This window comes from Quercus lobata, chromosome 1 (assembly GCF_001633185.2).
Source record: "Quercus lobata isolate SW786 chromosome 1, ValleyOak3.0 Primary Assembly, whole genome shotgun sequence".
NCBI lineage: Eukaryota > Viridiplantae > Streptophyta > Magnoliopsida > Fagales > Fagaceae > Quercus > Quercus lobata.
The window spans coordinates 28,570,553-28,590,334 of record NC_044904.1 but is presented as its reverse complement, the minus strand read 5'-3'; the positions used below and the strand labels follow the sequence as shown (position 1 = coordinate 28,590,334).

Genomic DNA, 19,782 nt, shown 5'->3' with positions numbered 1-19,782 from the left:
AACAGTTTCTTGGAATTGTGAATTACATGTCAGATTTCATTCCAAAAGTCTCCAAATACAGGAACTGTTTGGCCCAGTTGCTAAAGAAATCCCCTCCTGAATGGAACTCTGCTCACACTGAAGCAGTCCAACAATTAAAAAGGTTATCTGAAAAGCTTCCTCCCCTACAGATTCCAGGACCAGGCAAACGAGTATTGCAGACAGATGCAAGTGATGAATATTGGGCAGCGGCTCTTTTCGAAGAAATTGATGGTAAAAGGAGCATTTGTGGCTATAAAAGTGGTGCATTCAAGCCTTCAGAACTTCATTACCATTCTACTTTCAAAGAAATTCTTGCAGTCAAACATGGAATTGAAAAATTCCAGTTCCACCTTCTTGGACATCATTTTTTAGTAGAAATGGACATGTCTTCCTTTCCCAAAACGCTTCAGTTCAAGAGAAAAATGCTCCCACATCCCCAGTTACTCAGATGGTCAAATTGGTTTTCACAATGGTCTTTCCAAGTCAAGCATATCAAAGGAAAAGATAACCTCCTCACTGATTATCTCTCAAGAAAACCTCCAGCCCTTAACACCATGATCCTCTCTCCACCCTTATGTGTATATCCTGTTACAGATCCATCCTCATCCACAAGCCTTCCTCCTAATGATATCCTTAGCATGATTGAAGACCTTCCCTCAGAAATAAAAGACCAGATAAAGACCTTAACTCTTAAAGCTAGAACCCAAAGAATCATTAAAGCCCTCCATGATTACCTCAAAAGGTGCCAACCTCATTTTCTGGCCATCTTCCCTGATATAAACCAGCCATGGAAAACACCTTTTGCCTTTTGGATAACAAATTGGACGGTTGCACATTATCTTTACATGTGGTATTTACTTAATGAATATTACTTGTGCCTCCATTTTGAGCCAGAATTTTATGCATATATTTTCCCACGAGAAAACAGGTATTTTCATAAATTCTGGTTTGAAATTTTGAAGAATGATGCTCATGATGGACAGTGGACAAGGTATCTTACCACAGAACATCCAAGATTTGGAAGAAAGATTACTTCAGCATGTGTGATTGCAAAGCTTAATTCCAAAAAAGACATCCGTACAGAAGGAATTTTTCACCCGGCAGAAATCCATTGGGTAATCAATCCAGATGGCACTCCACATACACATCGAGACCCATCTTGGGTATCCCGTTACCATGCTCTCACAATGACAGAATCCCTAAACAAAGGAATCTTCCCTGAAATAGTACCTATGGACCCAGAAGTGTGTAGACAGCAATGGCCACATGATGATCACTGGGAAATGCCCAATCCTCTCATTGGATTTGATGACCCCTATTATCATAACCATGATCCAGATGTCAATATTGAAGAAGATGAATGGTTCCAAGGAAGAGATGGATGGGACTAGTTACCTCTAACACTTAAAAAATTAAAAAAAAAAAAAAAAAATTCCAGAATCATCTTTAGACGTGGCATCCTTATCCACAACAGTAGCATCCCTGCTCCCTCCTCAGAAACTCATCCAAGGACAGATCACTCCTCCATCCAAAATGGACACTTGTTCATTAGCTCTGAAACCTATCCTGGCATGCACAATTATGGTGATAGCAGAACTCAATCAGGCCCCTACCATCCTGCCACTTGTAGACCAGACATTTCGGCCCCTACTATCTACTGAGACAAATATAGTACATTATCTCTAAGCTTTGTATTCTATAAATAGCACCTTTGTAATTTTGTAAAGGCAAGAGTGAAAAAAGAAAGAAATCCCCTAAAAGCCTTGTATGATCACCAGTCCTTGCAAGTCTTTGTAAGATGTTCTCCAGAGTCTCCAATGTCTAATGTAAAAAAGTTGTTGAATCTAATAATATCTTCCAGTTTGTTGTATCTTGTGTTGTGCTCTATCCCATATTTTCATGTTCTTTTTTACATCTCCATAGTAGTTTATATCATTACTCAACTTCCATAATTTTCCTGTCTCCATAATCTTCTTACACCCTCTCCTCTCCTCTCCTCTCTTCTAGAATAGCAGTTGGTATCAGACAAGTCTTTCACTGTGGAGGCTATGACTGTCAATTCTTGTTCTACTTCCTTAATTCTCTTATTGAAGATTTCGGGAAGATGGAAAGCCTTGCTATGAAGGGAAATCACCCACTGGACACATATGGTGGGATATTTGTGATTGTGCTGATTGTTAAGAAGAAGAAATTTTTGAAGAAGATTATCCCAGGAGAAAGAAAAAATCTTCTCAGCAAAAGCTTAAAGAAAGGTATGAAGCAGGAGACCCAGAAGTTGACCTTCTAGGAGAACCCTCGGGAAAATTTGACTACTATGTTCTTTATCCCAGAACCAGAAGACAAAAATCTCTCTTTCCCTCTCCAAGTAAACAAAATCATGATCAGGACCAGAAATCTCCATTAATCCCATATTACCAAAAAGTCCTTTCCCAAAACCCAAAATACCAATCTCCCCCTACCGTCCTTTCCCAAAACCAAGAACTGTCTCCTTGTTATATGTTTGACCAAGCTTCACCTTCCTACTCCCAGAATTTTCCTCCACTAGAAAGTTTTGACCACCCCCAAGCCAATACCAAACATGTCTGGAAGATTAAAAATCCTGTTGGAACTAATCCAGATGGCACCAAAAAACAGGTCTCTTCAGCAGAAGCAGCTTTGAACTGGCAGGCAGAGAATGCTGTAGCACAAAACAAGGTTCTTTCAAGAATTCTAGATAATCAGCAAATGATGGCTGAAGCAGTTACTCATACCTTCTCATCCTCTAATTCTCTTATTGAAGATTTGAAGAAGAAAATCAAGGAAGTAGAACAAGAATTGGCAGTCATAGCCTCCACAGTGAAAGACTTGTCTGTTTCCTTTCCACTCATTGGACAAAAGGAAAAAGAGAAAAAACAGTTGCTGGCACAACTCCAATCTATGGAGAACTCACAGAAAGAAGCCACCCAAACTCTCCCAATGCAGGTCCATACATCCTACCAACCTCGGTAATTATTATATAAAGACCTAGCTTTGCCCCTGACCTCATCATTTTTACCAGCCTCCCCTTTTCAAAATCCACAACCTTTAGCCATGACATATCCTAATCCTTTTAGAACAAGTGGAATCTTCCCAAGCATCACAAATACCGCACCATTTCAACTAGACCAACAATCCAGCCCTCAAAATAATCTTTCTAGGAAAACAGATAAAGAACAGATAAACCAATCTCCAGATCCAATTGTTGGTGCTTCTTCTAGACCTCCAGATATGAATATGTTGGCTGTAGACCCTGATCCCCCAAATCCAATTTCTTCATTCCTGAGAACTCTTACTCTTAATGATCCAAGAGAACCTTTGGTGCTTCCAATAATTGAAGATGCTGACCTAGACCTATCTGACCTTGGCCTGGAAAAGGTGTTCATGATGGAAGAGGAACCAAAAGAGAAAGAAGATGATGTTCTTTGTCCTAAGAAACCTCCATCCCCTCCACCGATTTTTCCTCCACCTCCTTTTATTCCAGAATATCAAACAGGTTGGCCTACTCTCCGACTATAGATTCAAAACACTTGTTCACTTTGGATAATACTCCTCCGTCCAAATGGCATGATGAGATCTTCAGCATGTATTCTTGGTGTATTGCTGAGCTTCAAGCTCCAAATGCTACTATTGCCCAGACCATTGGTAAATTCGTAGCAAGGATTACGGGAAGATTAAGAGAATGGTGGATCAATCTTGGAGAATATAGACAAAGGCAGGCAGCCCAATGCAAAACGTTGGAAGATTTTTTCACCATTGTTCATAACGAATTTCTGGGCTCAGTGACTCATTATATAGAAGTAACTGATACCACTAAATCTGTTTTTGATCTTTCTCTACGAAAATCCACTGCAAATAGGCTAGATTACTTGTATGAAATTTCCCATGTACCTGAAGATAGTAAAATACCAATTACTGATTTTCCTATTGTAAATCCTTATACTGTGTTTGATAAACCCCAAGTCTCTTTCAAAAAATCCATAAAAAAATTGTTAGGTCCCACTCAGTCTTCTACTGTAAAAGAGTATGTTCAAGCCTCTAAGTTTGACCAGTATAATATTCCAGCAAGAGAAACAGAAAATTTCATCACCCTTGCTCTCCCCAGAGAATTTGTGATCCCATGGCAAAAACAAGGTTATACACACCTTCATTTTGGCGCAGTAAGATTGGCTTTGACTTTCCATGGAAGAAAGGGACTCCCTGTAGTCTCAAGAATCTCACTTCTTGATTCCAGATTTCTGGAATATCAAAATGCTGTCATAGGAACGGTTCAAACCACTCTAAATGCGGGAAAAATCTTTGTTACTCTCTTTCCAAACTTCAATATGTCTTTAAAAGACCCCCATCTTTGTGATGCTCTTAAAGTTCAAGTCCAAATTACAGGAGCCTCTCAAGTGCAGGATACGTTTGCTGCCACACTTCACTATCAGTTGGTATCAGTTACTTCTAAGGATGAACTTGCCATGATAGTTTCTAATAGAAAGAACTATTTACCAAAGACCTATCAGGACTTAAAACACCAACTTCAGGCTTAGACGTCCACAAGGAAACTTATGGTAAATAAAATTCTTTAAGGACTTTTGAGAACAAACTCCTTAGTGTTCTACTTGATTATCAAATCCAGTGTTCTGATGTGGTTAATACAGAGGTTCCACAGAATGTGGCAACTGCACACCACAGAGCATACTAATCAGGACAATAATCAAAGTATACTAATCAAAGGAGTGGAAACTGATCACAGGGCTCTGATACCAACTGCTACTCTAGAAGAGAGGAGAGGAGAGGAGAGGGTGTAAGAAGATTATGGAGACAGGAAAATTATGGAAGTTGAGTAATGATATAAACTACTATGAAGAGTGAAAAAAGAAAGAAATCCCCTAGAAACCTTGTATGATCACCAGTCCTTGCAAGTCTTTGTAAGATGTTCTCTAGAGTCTCCAATGTCTAATGTAAAAAAGTTGTTGAATCTAATAATATCTTCCAGTTTGTTGTATCTTGTGTTGTGCTCTATCCCATATTTTCATGTTCTTTTTTACATCTCCATAGTAGTTTATATCATTACTCAACTTCCATAATTTTCCTGTCTCCATAATCTTCTTACACCCTCTCCTCTCCTCTCCTCTCTTCTAGAGTAGCAGTAAGAAGATTATGGAGACAGGAAAATTATATATATATATATATATATATATATATTTTCTCTCTTCTCAATAGTTTGTATTTAATATAATTTGAGTGCATGTGCATGAATATGTAACTCAATACAAAGTCATATTAATTCTTATAAATTTGTAAATATTGAAGTATTGAATGTAGACAAGTAACAGAATGCATGGCTAGCACATACCATCAACTAGAGCTCTGTTGATGTGCTTGCTAAGACGAGTTGTATCAGGTAGAAGTTTTGTAATCCATTATACACCTCTGATGTATTTTCTACTCGTTTAATTTGTGATTAAGTACATATTGGTTAATGTCCATTTTTAATTAATAATAATCACCATTGGCAAATGTGGTGCAGTTATAGGAAGCACTCAAAAAGACCCATCACTTCAAACCAAGTGCCAAGAGATTGTGGGATCAAGTCCTAATATTGACCCATATTGCCTAATATGAAGAAATCATGGCAATGAGGTTGAATAGTAGGCTAGTAGCACACCTTGCTTTGCACTAGTGGTAACCATGGGCTTATCCAAAAATCTAAGTGGCAATGTATTGTGGGGCGTGGGGTAATGATTATACACACGAGCCCTCTTTTCTTTTTCTTTTTCTTTTTTTGGTTCTAAAAAAAGTCATATATAATATAACATCTTATATTATATAAAGTCGAAGCACAATCATTATTTAAATTTTTTTTTAATTGTTGTCTAATTTTGCTTTACATGTCCAATTTAATTTTCTTTATTTGAATGTCAAGTGAGTCATTCATAATACTGAACGCGAAAGCAGAGATGACCACTTCACTCACCTAGTAAAACTACTTTATCGTTGCTTCAATCAAATGTTTGTGTAATTAAGCATAGGTTACAACCTAGTTAAAGTTAAAATTACATTATTTGAGTTCATAAGATAGACTAATTTGTAAAATTATAAAAAGTAGATTTACCTAATACAATAATATATATATATATAATTATTTACTACAAAATAAACAGTTTATATTATCAATAAATTACAAATAATAAGTTGATATATTAGGAATATATTTACAAACTTATACAATCCAATTTTAAGTCTATGCAATTATATTTTTATGGATGTATACTTAATAAATATATAATATTGTATTGTGTCTATATACATACATATACATATACATCTATTCAAGCTAGCCTAGTATTCGAGCCTCATATTCGTGAACTTGTTCACAAGCACTTGAATATGTTTGAGTTTAACTTGTTTACTAAATAATAAAAAAAAAAATATAAACAAAACAAATTTTTAAAGTTAAGTCTAAATTATTTATGTATAGTTTGGTTCATTTACAATCTTCCACATTAAAAAGATACATACACCAACAAATGAGCTTTCTCACTCATCTAATGATTAGAATCATACAATTGACATGTTGGTATACTATAAAAAGGTTGTACCAAATACATAAAACTCTCAATTTTTGTAAGGTTTAGAAGATGTTATAGTAAGCAACCTTACCCTCAATTTGCTTTGAAAACAAAGGCTAGTTCTCAAACTCAAATTGGAAACCTACTGCTTTTGGTGGATCACATTTGCTATCATATCAATACTCGACCTTTACGTTGGCATAACATAGCACGTATAAAAAAATTTCCATTTCTTCAATTTGAACGAAATCTGTTCACACTATAATCCGTGGGAGTTTGGGAAACAAAAATATATTTAGGATAGGGAAACATAAGAATATGCATGAAGGTGTCCCCTTAAAAGGAATGGTGGGTTTGTCACTCTGTTGGTTGAGTAATCCTATCCTACATAATTAGTCGTAAGTGGTAAGTAAGGTTACCAGTTGATGAAGAGTCTCTTAGCTTCCACATAAAAATGCTAATCTACATTTAACATTTAGATCTTAATTATTAAGGTATTGAATAGATGAAGCCATGAAGAGGTTCACAGTCACTGGTCACAGCTCCTGCGGGTTTTTTTTTGGGGGGGGGGGTTATAGATCTTTTAACTAAGGTATTATCCGCAAATTTGTCTTGTTTCAAGTTTTTAATAGTTGAAGAGTCTCTTACCTTCCACATAAAAAATAATGCTAAGATACATTTAGATGGTTAATCGGAACGTTGCTTTGATCTTAGAAAGATCTGAAATTTGTTAGAATCCACAAAAAAACTGATGGAATCAGGCACATTAAAGTATCTAATTCGATGTTGTCAATTTGAGGAAGAAAGTGAAACTGAAAAATGTCGCAAACATTTTAAGCAATCTGTTTTTACATTCTTTAGAACTTTCAAAACAAACCAAAGCGTTTACATACTCCCCGGGGCCCGGACAGGTAGTCGGGGACACATCATGACAATTATCAAACAAACTTAAAACTAAAGAAGAACTATGCCTATTTATTTTCTGCGATTAAAAGTTTTATTTTTTGAGATCTTCTGCAATCACAGAATCAGGCATATGCTTATTTAATTACTATGGCAATAGAGGGACCAAAATCACAATTTAGCCAGAAATCTCAATCGATTTGACATCAGGCGTCTTCACCTCCCCCTTAGGGACCGTCACAGTGAGAACACCATTCTCCATGGAAGCCTTAATCTCATCCATCTTTGCATTCTCAGGAAGCCTAAACCTCCTCAAGAACTTACCGCTGCTACGCTCCACTCGATGCCACGTGTCTTTCTTCTCTTCCTTTTCCACCTTCCTCTCTCCGCTTATTTGGAGCACTCTGTCTTCTTCAACTTCAACCTTCACTTCCTCTTTGTTGAGCCCAGGAAGATCAGCTTTGAACACATGGGCTTCTGGGGTCTCCTTCCAATCCACGCGAGTGTTAACCAAAGCAGAAGTTTCTTTTGCAAACTGAGGTTCAGATGAGAACGGAAAATCCTTAAATGGGTCCCAAATCTCGAGCGAGAATGGATCGAAGATATTGCTTCGGCGGCTACCAAAGAAGCTTGGAATCAGCGACATCTTAGTTAATAACTACTGTAAAGAGAAAACCTTAGAAGTTGTTTTTGTTCGTTGGGAAAGCTTACAATGATACTTGCGACTTCGGATTGGTTTGGAAAGAAAGAATGATTTGCATATTTATAGGTTCTTGTAGGATTCTTCAAGTGTTTTCTCGCGAACTCTAGTAGTTGTTTGTCTCCTCGATCTGGTCTCGTTAACGAACTTTCTTGTTTTTCAATGTTCTTTCCAGTTTCTCTAGCATCTTTGAGAACCTTCTGTTGGACCTAGCGTTCTAGCCCAGTTATTACTAGGCTGTGCCAAAATGCCCACAAATACCCGTATTGGGCCTAATCCATTAGTCATCCAAAGTTTTGTGAATGCCTTAGTTTTTTATTTTTTTTAATAGAAAAAACTCAGCCGAAAAAAAAAAAAAATTAAAACTTATCATACACTCTTGGTTCACAACGACTCGGTATTTCCACCGCTCATATAAATAATAAATCCAACCAGAAGTTTAACTAATATAATCTTCTATAACGTGAGATGAAGGAGATTCACATCGATTTAGTCATTGAGCACTAAATAATTACGTAAAAAAACATATATTTTCTCTTCTCAATAGTTTGTATTTAATAAAATTTGAGTGCACGTGCATGAATATGTAACTCAATACGAAGTCATATTAATTATTATAAATTGTTAAATATTGAAGTATTGAGTGTAGACAAGTAATAGAATGCAAGGCTAGCACATACCATCAACTAGAGCTCTGTTGATGTGCTTGCCAAGACAAGTTGTATCAGGTAGAAGTTTTGTAATCCATTACACACCTCTGATGTATTTTCTACTCGTTTAATTTGTGATTTAAGTACATATTGGTTAACGTCCTCTCTTTTTTTTTTTCCAAAAATCCACGAAAAAAGATAGCCCAATTATTTTAGGGCCCATTATTCTTTTATTTTATTTTATTTGCCCCAAACTTCTGTAACTTTACTGGGAAATTTTGAAGGAGTGTAGTATTGATTGGGATTTGGGTCCCGTGCAATATCCAATTACCCTACTTCTTCTCACATAAAGTTTTACTATCTTAATTTTTAACTTTAATTTTTTAACTATTATTCAAAATTTAGTATTTAATGGTTAAGATTGAAAATTATTTTTTTCAATTTTCAATCTCAAATAATTTTCAATCTCAACTATTAATTGCTATTGCATCAAGTACAATACTCTATCGTATTGATTGAGATCAAAAGGAGAATCTATTTAAGCTTACCTATGGGACTAGGATGCTGATTTTGAATAGGGGCTTGGACCTGGAGCAGTTGCAAACTCCATGAACCTATGAGTAGTAGACCCACATGCAAGCTACAAGCCTAGAAAACAACGCCCAAATAATTAATTTGATTTTTGTCTCCTAAGTTTAGGTAAACCATGAAATTCATCTTAACTCATTTAATGCTAACTAACAAGATCCCTTAGATTTCATTTATGCTCTGTTTGGATGTTTAAAAAATGAGGGGGAGTAGAGTAGAGGGAGGGAGAGTAATTCAATTACCTTGTTTGGAAGTTTTTTAAGGAAGGAGGGGAAGGGGTTTGGAAGGATTTCAACTTCCTCTAATCCCTCTTTTTTAATTCCTCCAAATTGGAGAGATTTGGAGAGTAGAGTTGATAAATTATTGACTAAATGAATTCTCCAATTTCCCCTTTCTAAATTAACAAAATTACAAACCGATTATATAAAATAAATTCATTTTTTTTTTCAAGAAAATAGTGTTTGAAAAAAATTTTCTCGACCCGCACTTTCTGGAAAACCAAACGAGCGGCAAACATTCACAGTCCTTGTTGGAATTGCTAGTTCTCACCGATGACATTCCTCGATCAGCTTGCGGACGAGGCTTTCTCTCCACGGTGGACTCATCGTAAACAAAAAGCCGCGACTTCTTCTTCATGCGGCCGGTGAAGATCGCGACGAACTAGGATGGAGAAGACGAACTCGTAGAAGCAACAGTAGTCACAGTACTAGTAGCAACCGAGGGCTCGCGAGTCAAAACCCTAGGATTTGATTCCAATTTCTCGGATCTAGACCTGAACAGATTCGAAAGCAACGAGAACCTACCGTTCTTCTTCCAATACAACCCACTATAGTATTTTGTTGATTTTTTCAGTAAACAAACAAACCAAACAATTTTTTTCTTATTTTAATTATTATCAATTAAGGATGGTTTTTTTTAGTATAATAAAAAAGCAGAAAAAATATTTAATCATAAGCCAATGTTGATTATTTAATTCACATCAGATAAAAAAAAAAAAATATATTGCATGCTATAGTCATAATTTTTTAATCTAACAAATTAATCATAAACCAATGTTGCAAGTCCATTTTCAAATAGAGGTAAATTTTTCTATTTAAATCATTTCCTCTCATTTTTATCCTAATTTTTAAAACATCCAAACAAAAGGAAGGGCTAATTACTCTCTTTCCCCTTACTAATTTTTAAAACATCCAAACAAGATGGAGGATAACTATTCCCCTCTACTCTCCTCCCCACTACTCTCCCCCCCTCTACTCCCCTCTACTCTCCTCCCTCTCTAAATTTCCAAACAGGCCATTAGTAAGTTCTTAGGAAAAAATTATTGAATATTACGAGAGTACCATAAATATGCACTCTTCTCTCTCACAAGAATTGTGAATTCTATTATAAATTTAATTAATAGGACTCATACTTATGTGAGAGGAGGGAGTACGCATTTGTGGTACTCCAAGAGTACCCAATAATTACCCGTTCTTAAGGGATCGTTTCTTCTAGTAAAGCATAATTTGGCAGAAAAACTCTCAAAATTAATTTTTGGACCAGACAGCATTAGATATGGAGGAAAATTAGGATCTATCATTTTCTGAATTCCAAACCTCAACTTTCTTATTTAGAAAAAAGAAAAAAAAAATCCAACTTTCTCTTTGGTCATTTCCCTCATATTTGCTTGACAAGAATGTGAATCTTGACCATGATATTCAACTATCCTTTTTATCTAGAAGCCTAGCTAAGAATTGCAAAAAAATACAGAAACCATTTATTCTTTTAATAAATAAATATTACTTTATGGCCCTTCAATTAAATTTTAATTGACCTTATGATTTATAAGAGTCGCATCTTTTTTTATAACATATTAATGATGCCCAACCATACTTTTGTTCTAGAAGGTCCAGGTCCACAAGGAATGAGATTTTAACTTGCTCAATAAATAATTTAGGCTTTACAAAAATATTGGGTCTTACAGTGTTTTACAATTGTAGCCCAATTTTGTAATGGAAAGAAGAATGGTTGTGAGCTAGCATAGTAATAGTCAAAAATATTTAGGTATGCCCAATAATTCATTTGTGATGTTTGAAAAATAAATAGGTGTTATTTAAATAATATTAGGTGTAAAAAAAAATGTACCCTAACAACAGCAAAGCAAATATTTGTGGTTGACACTAAAGCAAGCAGCAACAAAGAAGAAGACTTCAAAAGTAGCAAAGAAGAAGATTGAATACTTTAGAGGCCAAAAATGCAGAAACAACATCGGCAAAAGTGAAAAATGCAGAGAGAGTAAGAGAGCAAATGAGACAAAGAATAAGAACAGAAAGATGGCGGTGTAATCTCATTTGATAGCATCTCATGTGGTTGAAGCTTTAGCCTTCAACAATGGTTATAAACCTGTAAGTATCCAAAAAAAAACGTCTAATTTTGACCTGTGAAAACCTACGGTTTTCAAACCCGAAAGGTTCAACCATGGTTGGAACGGTTCACTGACTTTCTCACATAAGCCGGTTCTAGAGGTTTAAAGAATCGTATTGATGAACGGTTTCCGGTTAACCCGGTCGGACCGTATGGTCCAATCTGGGTTTCTAAACCATGGTCTAGGAGACTAATGGTCCATTTGGATGGAGGGGAGAAGAAGAAGTAATGGAGGGAAGTAAAATAGATTTAAGAGGATATTTTTTATTTTTTTATTATTTTATTTACATTGCTTTTGCAAATTATGAGCAATGATCAACCCCATATATCACACATCTTTCACATGACTGTACTACTCTTCTGTGTCAAGCTATAGGAGAAATATATTTAAGTTTCTTCCTAATTGCTCTATTTCCTTTTCCCAAAATAATTTAATATCTTTTTTCCCCAAAAATTTTAATATCTTTAGGAAATACCGAAATAGAGCAATTAGGAAGCTAAGTTCAAATTGTTCATAAAGAGCAATTAGGAAGAAACTTAAATATATAAATAGTTGAGTTCAAATTGTTCATAAAGAGAACAAAGAAGTTGATTTATAGCTATAACAAATGAAACTTTTCACCCGTCATATGATTATATATTCATACATTTGATATGTTAGCATACATAAAATTTTCATTTGAGCACTTTAAACAAAATTTGTTCCCTCTAGTTAACGCCTGTGAATATCTTAGAAAACTATAAGTCTACAAGTAAGGGTATAGAAACCTAAGATGATGTGGAGATACTACTTCTCCCAAATCCTGCAGTCCTGATCAGATAAACATTTTTATTAAGTTATTATCCACATAATTTTTCTTGTTTAATAGATGAAGAGTCTCTTAAACCTTGCTCATAAAATGCTAAGCTACATTATGATTGCAAATCAAAACATTAATGCCCTTTGCACTTAGAAAGATCTGGTTGGCCGTTGGCAATTTGAGGAAGAAATGGGAAACTAATTTAAATTGGTAAGAGTAAGCAATGATTTTAACTTTTAAGCACAATGTTTTTGCATTTCTTGGTACTTTCAAAACATTACAAAGCTTTTACATATTCCCCGTATAGCATATACCAGAGGACATATCACGAAAATGATCAAACAATTAAACGAACATATTTCTAAAATTTATTTTATACAATTAGAATTTGAGGCCTATGTTTATATTATTTACTATGCTATATAGGTACCAGGATCACAATTTAGCCAGAAATCTCAATGGACTTGACATTAGGCTTCTTCACCTCCACCTTAGGAATCGTCAGAAACGCCTTTCTCCATTGCAGCCTAAATTTGAACCATCTTAGCATTTTCAGGAAGCCTAAACTTCCTCAAGAACTTGCCACTGCTACGCTCCACTCTATGCCACGTCTCTTTCTTCTCTTCCTTCTCCACTCTCCTCTCTCCGCTTATCTAGAGCACTCTGTCATCTTCAACTTCGACCTTTACTTCCTCTTTCTTAAGCCCAAGAAGATTAGCTTTGAACACATGGGCTTCTGGGGTCTGGGTCTCCTTCCAATCCACGCGGGTATTAACCAAATCAGAAGTTTCTCCTGAAGACTGAGATTTAGATGAGAATGGGAAGTCCTTAAAAGGGTCCCAAATCTCAAGCGAGAATGGGTTCAAGATGTTGGTTCGGCAGCTACCAAAGAAGCTTGGAATCAGTGACATCTTAATAAAGAGCTAGAGTAGAGAGAACCTTTGAAGAAGTAGTTGTTTGTTGGGAATGCTTACAATGACACTTGCAAATTCTGATTGGTTTGAGAGAGAACAACGTGGTAGTGAATTTATAGGTTTATGGGGATTCTTTGAATATTTTCTTGGGAGTTCTGGTTGTTGTTAGTCTTCTCTATCTATCTTGATGAACTTTCAGGCCTGTTCTAATTTTTTAGATGAACATTCTAGTATCTTTGCGGACCTTTTGTGGATCTGACCTACTTGGGTATTTCCTTGTGTTACTAATTCATGTAATTTTAATAGAAGACTGATTTTTTTTTTTTGGGGTAAATAAGATTGATTCGTGTATTGGGGCTCTCTACAATAGTAGAATGCGCTTAAACGAATTTGGCACATATTTAAACCCAACCAAGATTATAAAATATGTGTATATATATGTGTGTGTATATATATATATATATTTTTTTGGGAGGGGTGGTATTAACATTGGCCTAAACGAAATGTTTGTCGATATCTAAATATGCAATTTAATTCTTGTAAATTTTAAAGGCACTAAAATTTTAATCAGCATAAAATATACGAATCATTTTGAAAACAATGTAATTTGTCGTAAAAGTGGTATTTATTAAAACAATAATTTATGAATACAAAAGTTATCACTTTTTTTGCATCTACTATTACAACTTGTTGTGATTATTACATAATAAAATTTGTTTCAGTGTTGGGCCCATATAAAATGATGTTGCTTCAATAAAATGTTATTTTTTTAGACATGTTCCAATTGAAACTTAACACCTTAATATTTATATAAATATATATATATATATATATATATATAATATATATATAAATATATAATTAATTCCATAATTTTTTTTAAGGACTCTAGATTCATAATGAATAAAAGAAAGGAGAAGTAACAGAAGTAAACTAAGGTATATTTGAGTAATTTACTAATGAAGTTGTATATTTGAGGGGGCGTAAATGAGTTGAATTGAGTATTAAAAGTTTAGGAATGATTTATATAATTTTCTTTAGAACATGAGCTGGTTTGAGAACACCATCAAGCTAAAATACATATTCCAGTTTAATTCATTTTCTTGTCAAAGAAGTTTGAGTTTACTCATGAACTATTGGATTAACTTATTCTTTTTCCATATAGTAAACACCTGAACTAAAATTTTGTACCGCCTTCACAATTCTGTAATAATAACTAATAATAATCACCATTGGCGTGTGTGGTGCATTGATAGGAAGCACTCGAAAAGACCCATCACTTCAAACCAAGCTTGACCTATACTTCCTAATATGAAAAAAATCATGGTAATGTGGTTGACTAGTAGCACACTTTGCTTTGCATTGGTGGTAACTATGAGCTTACCCAAAAGCCTAAGTGGTAATATATCGTGGGGCATGGGGCAATCTATTACGGACCTACACTTGGGCTGGGGGTGGGGGGTTGGGGGAGGCATGGCCCCCCTCAAATTTTGAAAAATTAACTAGTTGTATGTATAGGCTATACAAAAATTCTAACTTTTGACCCTAAATTGTATATACTTGCCCCCCTTCCCAAATATTTTTACAAATTGACCCATGAAATTTCCCAAATTGTTTTAATCAAACCATCCCTTTGCTGCATTGCCCCAAAAATATCAAGAAAATCCATTAGACAAACCAACAAAACAATTCATACACCTGTATAATTAGAAAAACCTTTAAACAATCACAAATCCAGTATAGAAAAAAAATACCAACAAGATAAGTACAAATGACAAATCCTTAGCAAAACAATCCTTTAGTGCTACACCACCACCATCTTTTTCTCAAACCATCTTTTTTTTTATTTCTAACTTCACAACCTTCGGACTTCAATGCATGCCTTCTCTCTATTTTGCAAAATGATGATTGACAAAGGCACTTAGAGATTGTGGCAAAGATGGCTACAACTCATTGTGGTTCTTGTGGCCAACATAAAGCCACGTGCACTTAATTTTTTTTTTTTTTTTTTTGGGTTCGCTCATATAGTATAACCTTATATTCATAAAGTTATCTTAAAATGAATGTAGTAGTATACTAAGTTATATCTATTAATTTTGTTGTAACTTTATTGTGTTAATAAATTACTGATAATAATATTGTTGTGGCTTGTGGTTGTTTTTTTTTTTTTTTTTTTTTAATTTAAAATTTTAAACTAAAGAAATAAATATCATAAAGAAAAAAAAATGTATTAATTTTTATATAGGTTAAAGATTCTTGACTTTGCAAGTCAAGAAATAATTTGAATCGTTACAAAGGATAAATTCCTAAAAATTAATATTATAATACATCCACAAATATGATATTATGATGTGTATGCATTTTTTGGTCGACTAAAATCAACACTTGCAAAACTTTTTTTGGGTTATGCTTGCCCCTCCCAAGTTCAAATCTTGGTTCTGTCCCTGGGGCAATGATTACACATGCGAGCCCTTTTTTTTTGTTTTAAAAAAAATCATAAATAATATATTATATTATATCATAATAAAGTCAAAGCACAATCAGTACTCAAATTTGTTTTTAATTGTTGTTTAATTTTGCTTTATATGTCCAATTTAATTTTTTTTATTTGGATGCCAAGTGAGTCATTCATAATACTAAACACGAAAGCAAAGATGACCACTTCACTCACGTAGGTAAGACTACTTTATCATTGCTTCAATTAAGTGTTTGTGTAAGCATAGGTTACAACCTAGTTAAAGTTAAAATTACATTATTTGAGTTCATGAGATAGACTAATTTTTGTTTGTAAACTTATAATTTAGATTTACCTAGTACATAAAAAATTATATATAAATTATTTACTACAAAATAAAATGGTTTATATTATCTATAAATTACAAATAATAAGTTAACATATTATGAATATATATATATATATATATATTCAAAAATTTATACAATCCAATTTTAAGTCTATGTAATTGTGCTTAAGGACCAAGTTGGTTAGTTTTAAAGAGTCTTGAACCTTCTTGACATTAGCCCAAATCTCAGGATTAGTTTATGTATTTTACCCATAATTATATTTTTATACATGTAGACACAGTTGTGTATAATATTTTGTATTCAAGTTGAATGTCATAATCATGAGCACATTATTTTATTTGAATTATTTTTCTTAATATACTTATGGATATTCATTTTTTTTTATAGAAGTATTTTGCACTTTTTGTTTCCCTTGTGTTATTTCTTTGAACATTTTTTTTATAATAATTCAAAGCCCACAATTTTTTTCTAACACTTAACTTTTAGCCAGTAAAATATTAAGGTGACTTGGTTCTATTGCGATTCAACCAAATAGTAAAAGAAATCCACATATTTCCTTCATTGTGTCTATAATTTTATTTACATTGGATTTGCAAGTTGTGAGCAATGACCAACCCCTTATGTATGTCACATATCTTTCACATGACTAAACTACTCTTCTATATCAAGCTATAGGAGACATATATTTAAGTTTCTTCCTAAATTTGTGGTAAATAAATGAATATAAACAGCTGAGCTAAAATTGTTCATAAGGAGGACAAAGAAGTTGATTTACAACTATAGATATTAGAGATATACATACACCAACAAATTAAACTTTTCACCCGTCGTATGATACTTTATTCAAAGATTTGCATGTTAGCATACATAAAATTTCCATTTCATCGCTTTGAACAAAATTTCAAAATTTGTTCCCTCTAGTTAATGCCTGTGAAGATCTAAGGAAACTAATTAAGATGATGTGTGGGAGATACTACTTCTCCCAGATCCTGTAGTCTTGATCAGATAAGACCTTTTTATTGAGGTAATATCCACATAATTTTTCTTGTTTAATAGATGAAGAGTCTTTTATACCTTGTGTATAAAATGCTAAGCTACATTATGCATGATTGCTGATCAAAACGTTGACGCCCTTTGCACTTAGAAAGATCTAGTTGACCATTGGCAACTTGAGGAAGAAAGGAAATCTAATTAAAACTATTAAGAGTAAGCACCAATTTTAAGCACGATATTTTTGCATTCCTTAGTACTTTCAAAACATTACAAAGTTTTTACATATTCCCTGTATAGCATTTACTTGGGAGAAAAGTCATGAAAATTATCAAACAATGAAACAAACATTGAACTAAAATTTATTTTATGCAATTAGAATTTAAGGCCTATGTTTATATTAACTATGCTATATAGGGACCTGTGGGGTCATGGGCGCAAAATCATACAATGGGGCGTGAGGCTTTGGCCGAGAGTGCGGTAGTCCAAGTCCGAGGAGGAATATATCCTCGGACCAACTAAAGCATGGTCAGATATAAGTCCTAAATAGTCAAAGTGACCTTCTAGGAAGTTCTAAAGGATAGGAACTTAGGAATATTTAAGGGAAAGTTGCTAACACCGCATTTATATGGACAAGACCCTTGAACAGTGCTATCTAGGTTACCGCAACTCACAGAACGCCAGAGAGGGTGTCTGATGAGACAGGCACTCAAGTATAGGCTTGGATGATCAACAAGTGGAAGGCCAAGATCGTTCAAAGGAGACTATATAATAGGAGAGACTCACCATGGAGAAGGGGCTGGGGGATTAAGAGAGAAAGCACTGTAGCAATCTCAAGAACTCCTGTAACCATTATCATCCAATATATACTAGAACAGAGCTCCTCGGATTGTGCCGAGGACAAACTTTCTTGTACAAACTTGGTTCGTTTCCGTTTGATTGCCTTGGAGACTCATTATAACTGCTATCCCATTCACTAAACCCTAGTTCTTCTACCCACTCTTTACAAATTTATTGTACTAGATTCACTGGTCTAGTATCCCATACATTTTGGGCCTGGGCTGAGAATCGTGTCCTTACAATTGGCGCCGTCTGTGGGGAGAGCTTGTGTGATAGTGAGTGCAACGGTCAACTATGGTGGGTTCGGGTCCTCACCAGGAGTCCATAGTGTCCTAATGCGAAAATCCTTTTGCCAGCCTTGAGTGTAGGAGGAATCGGGAGGGCAGCGTGCATACTACGCATACAAGCAAAAGCCACTCTCGAGTTGGAAGTCACATCTCTCAGGAGCGACGTAGAGTCTGGGATCCATGGCGGTGAGATGGTTCGACGGCCTAAGAGCAAATTCCATAGACTCCTTCAAGGGGCTCCCCTCGGGGCTGAACCTTATAAGGCACCCGGGAAAAGTGGTTAAACAAAACCTTAGTCATGCCTGTAGTCCTCGGACCAGATGCTAAGGGGAAATTAACGCATAATGACATCTTTGCACTCGGGGCTGAGCCTTATAAGGCACCCGGGGAAAAGTGGTTAAACAGAACCTTAGTCATGCCTGTAGTCCTCGGACCAGATGCTAAGGGGAAATTAACGCACAGTGACATCTTTGCACTCGGGGTTGAGCCTTATAAGGCACCCGGGGAAAAAAGGTTAAACAGAACCTTAGTCATGGCTATAGTCCTCGGACCAAATGCTAAGGGAAAATTAACGCACAATGACATCTTTGCACTCGGGGCTGAGCCTTATAAGGCACCCGGGGAAAAGTGGTTAAACAGAACCTTAGTCATGGCTGTAGTCCTCGGACCAGATGCTAAGGGGAAATTAACACACAGTGACATCTTTGCACTCGGGGTTGAGCCTTATAAGGCACCCGGGGAAAGTGGTTAAATAGAACCTTAGTCATGCCTGTAGTCCTCGGACCAGATGCTAAGGGGAAATTAACATACAGTGACATCTTTGCACTCGGGGCTGAGCCTTATAAGACACCCGGGAAAAGTGGTTAAACAGAACCTTAGTCATGCCTGTAGTCCTCGGACCAGATGTTAAGGAGAAATTAACACACAGTGATATCTTTGCACTCGGGGCTGAGCCTTATAAGGCAACCGGGGAAAGTGGTTAAGCAAAACCTTAGTCATGCCTGTAGTCCTCGGACCATATGCTAAGGGGTTATAAGGCACCCGGAAAAAGTGGTTAAACAGAACCTTAGTCATGCCTGTAGTCCTCGGACCAGATGCTAAGGGGAAATTAACACGCACTGACATCTTTAGAAGCAGTTAAACAAAGCCTTAGCTATGTCGCGTCCCTCAAACCTCCTGCTAAGAAGAACCTTAGTTAGGTCGGATCCCCTCGGATCTCCTGCTAAGCGTTATACAGAGCCTTAGCTATGTCGGGTCCCTCAGACCTCCTGCTAAGAAAAGCCTTAGCTATGTCGGGTCTCTCAGA

The 19,782-nt window shown here is 35.4% G+C and overlaps 1 protein-coding gene and 1 pseudogene across 1 annotated transcript; both read right to left on the bottom strand.

Moving 5' to 3' along the window:
- Positions 1 to 7,421: 7,421 nt before the first annotated feature.
- On the bottom strand, positions 7,422 to 8,292 carry LOC115985772 (18.5 kDa class I heat shock protein-like). The gene has a single exon (XM_031108674.1). It carries the CDS (start codon positions 8,143 to 8,145, stop codon positions 7,678 to 7,680), a length of 468 nt encoding a protein of 155 aa, XP_030964534.1. The 5' UTR covers positions 8,146 to 8,292; the 3' UTR covers positions 7,422 to 7,677.
- A 4,790-nt stretch (positions 8,293 to 13,082) lies between these two features.
- On the bottom strand, positions 13,083 to 13,551 carry LOC115993785 (annotated as a pseudogene).
- Between the last annotated feature and the right edge of the window lie 6,231 nt (positions 13,552 to 19,782).

Coding starts and splice junctions, on each gene's coding strand:
- LOC115985772 (XM_031108674.1), bottom strand. CDS start 8,145: ATGTCGCTGATTCCAAGCTTCTTTGGTAGCCGCCGAAGCAATATCTTC.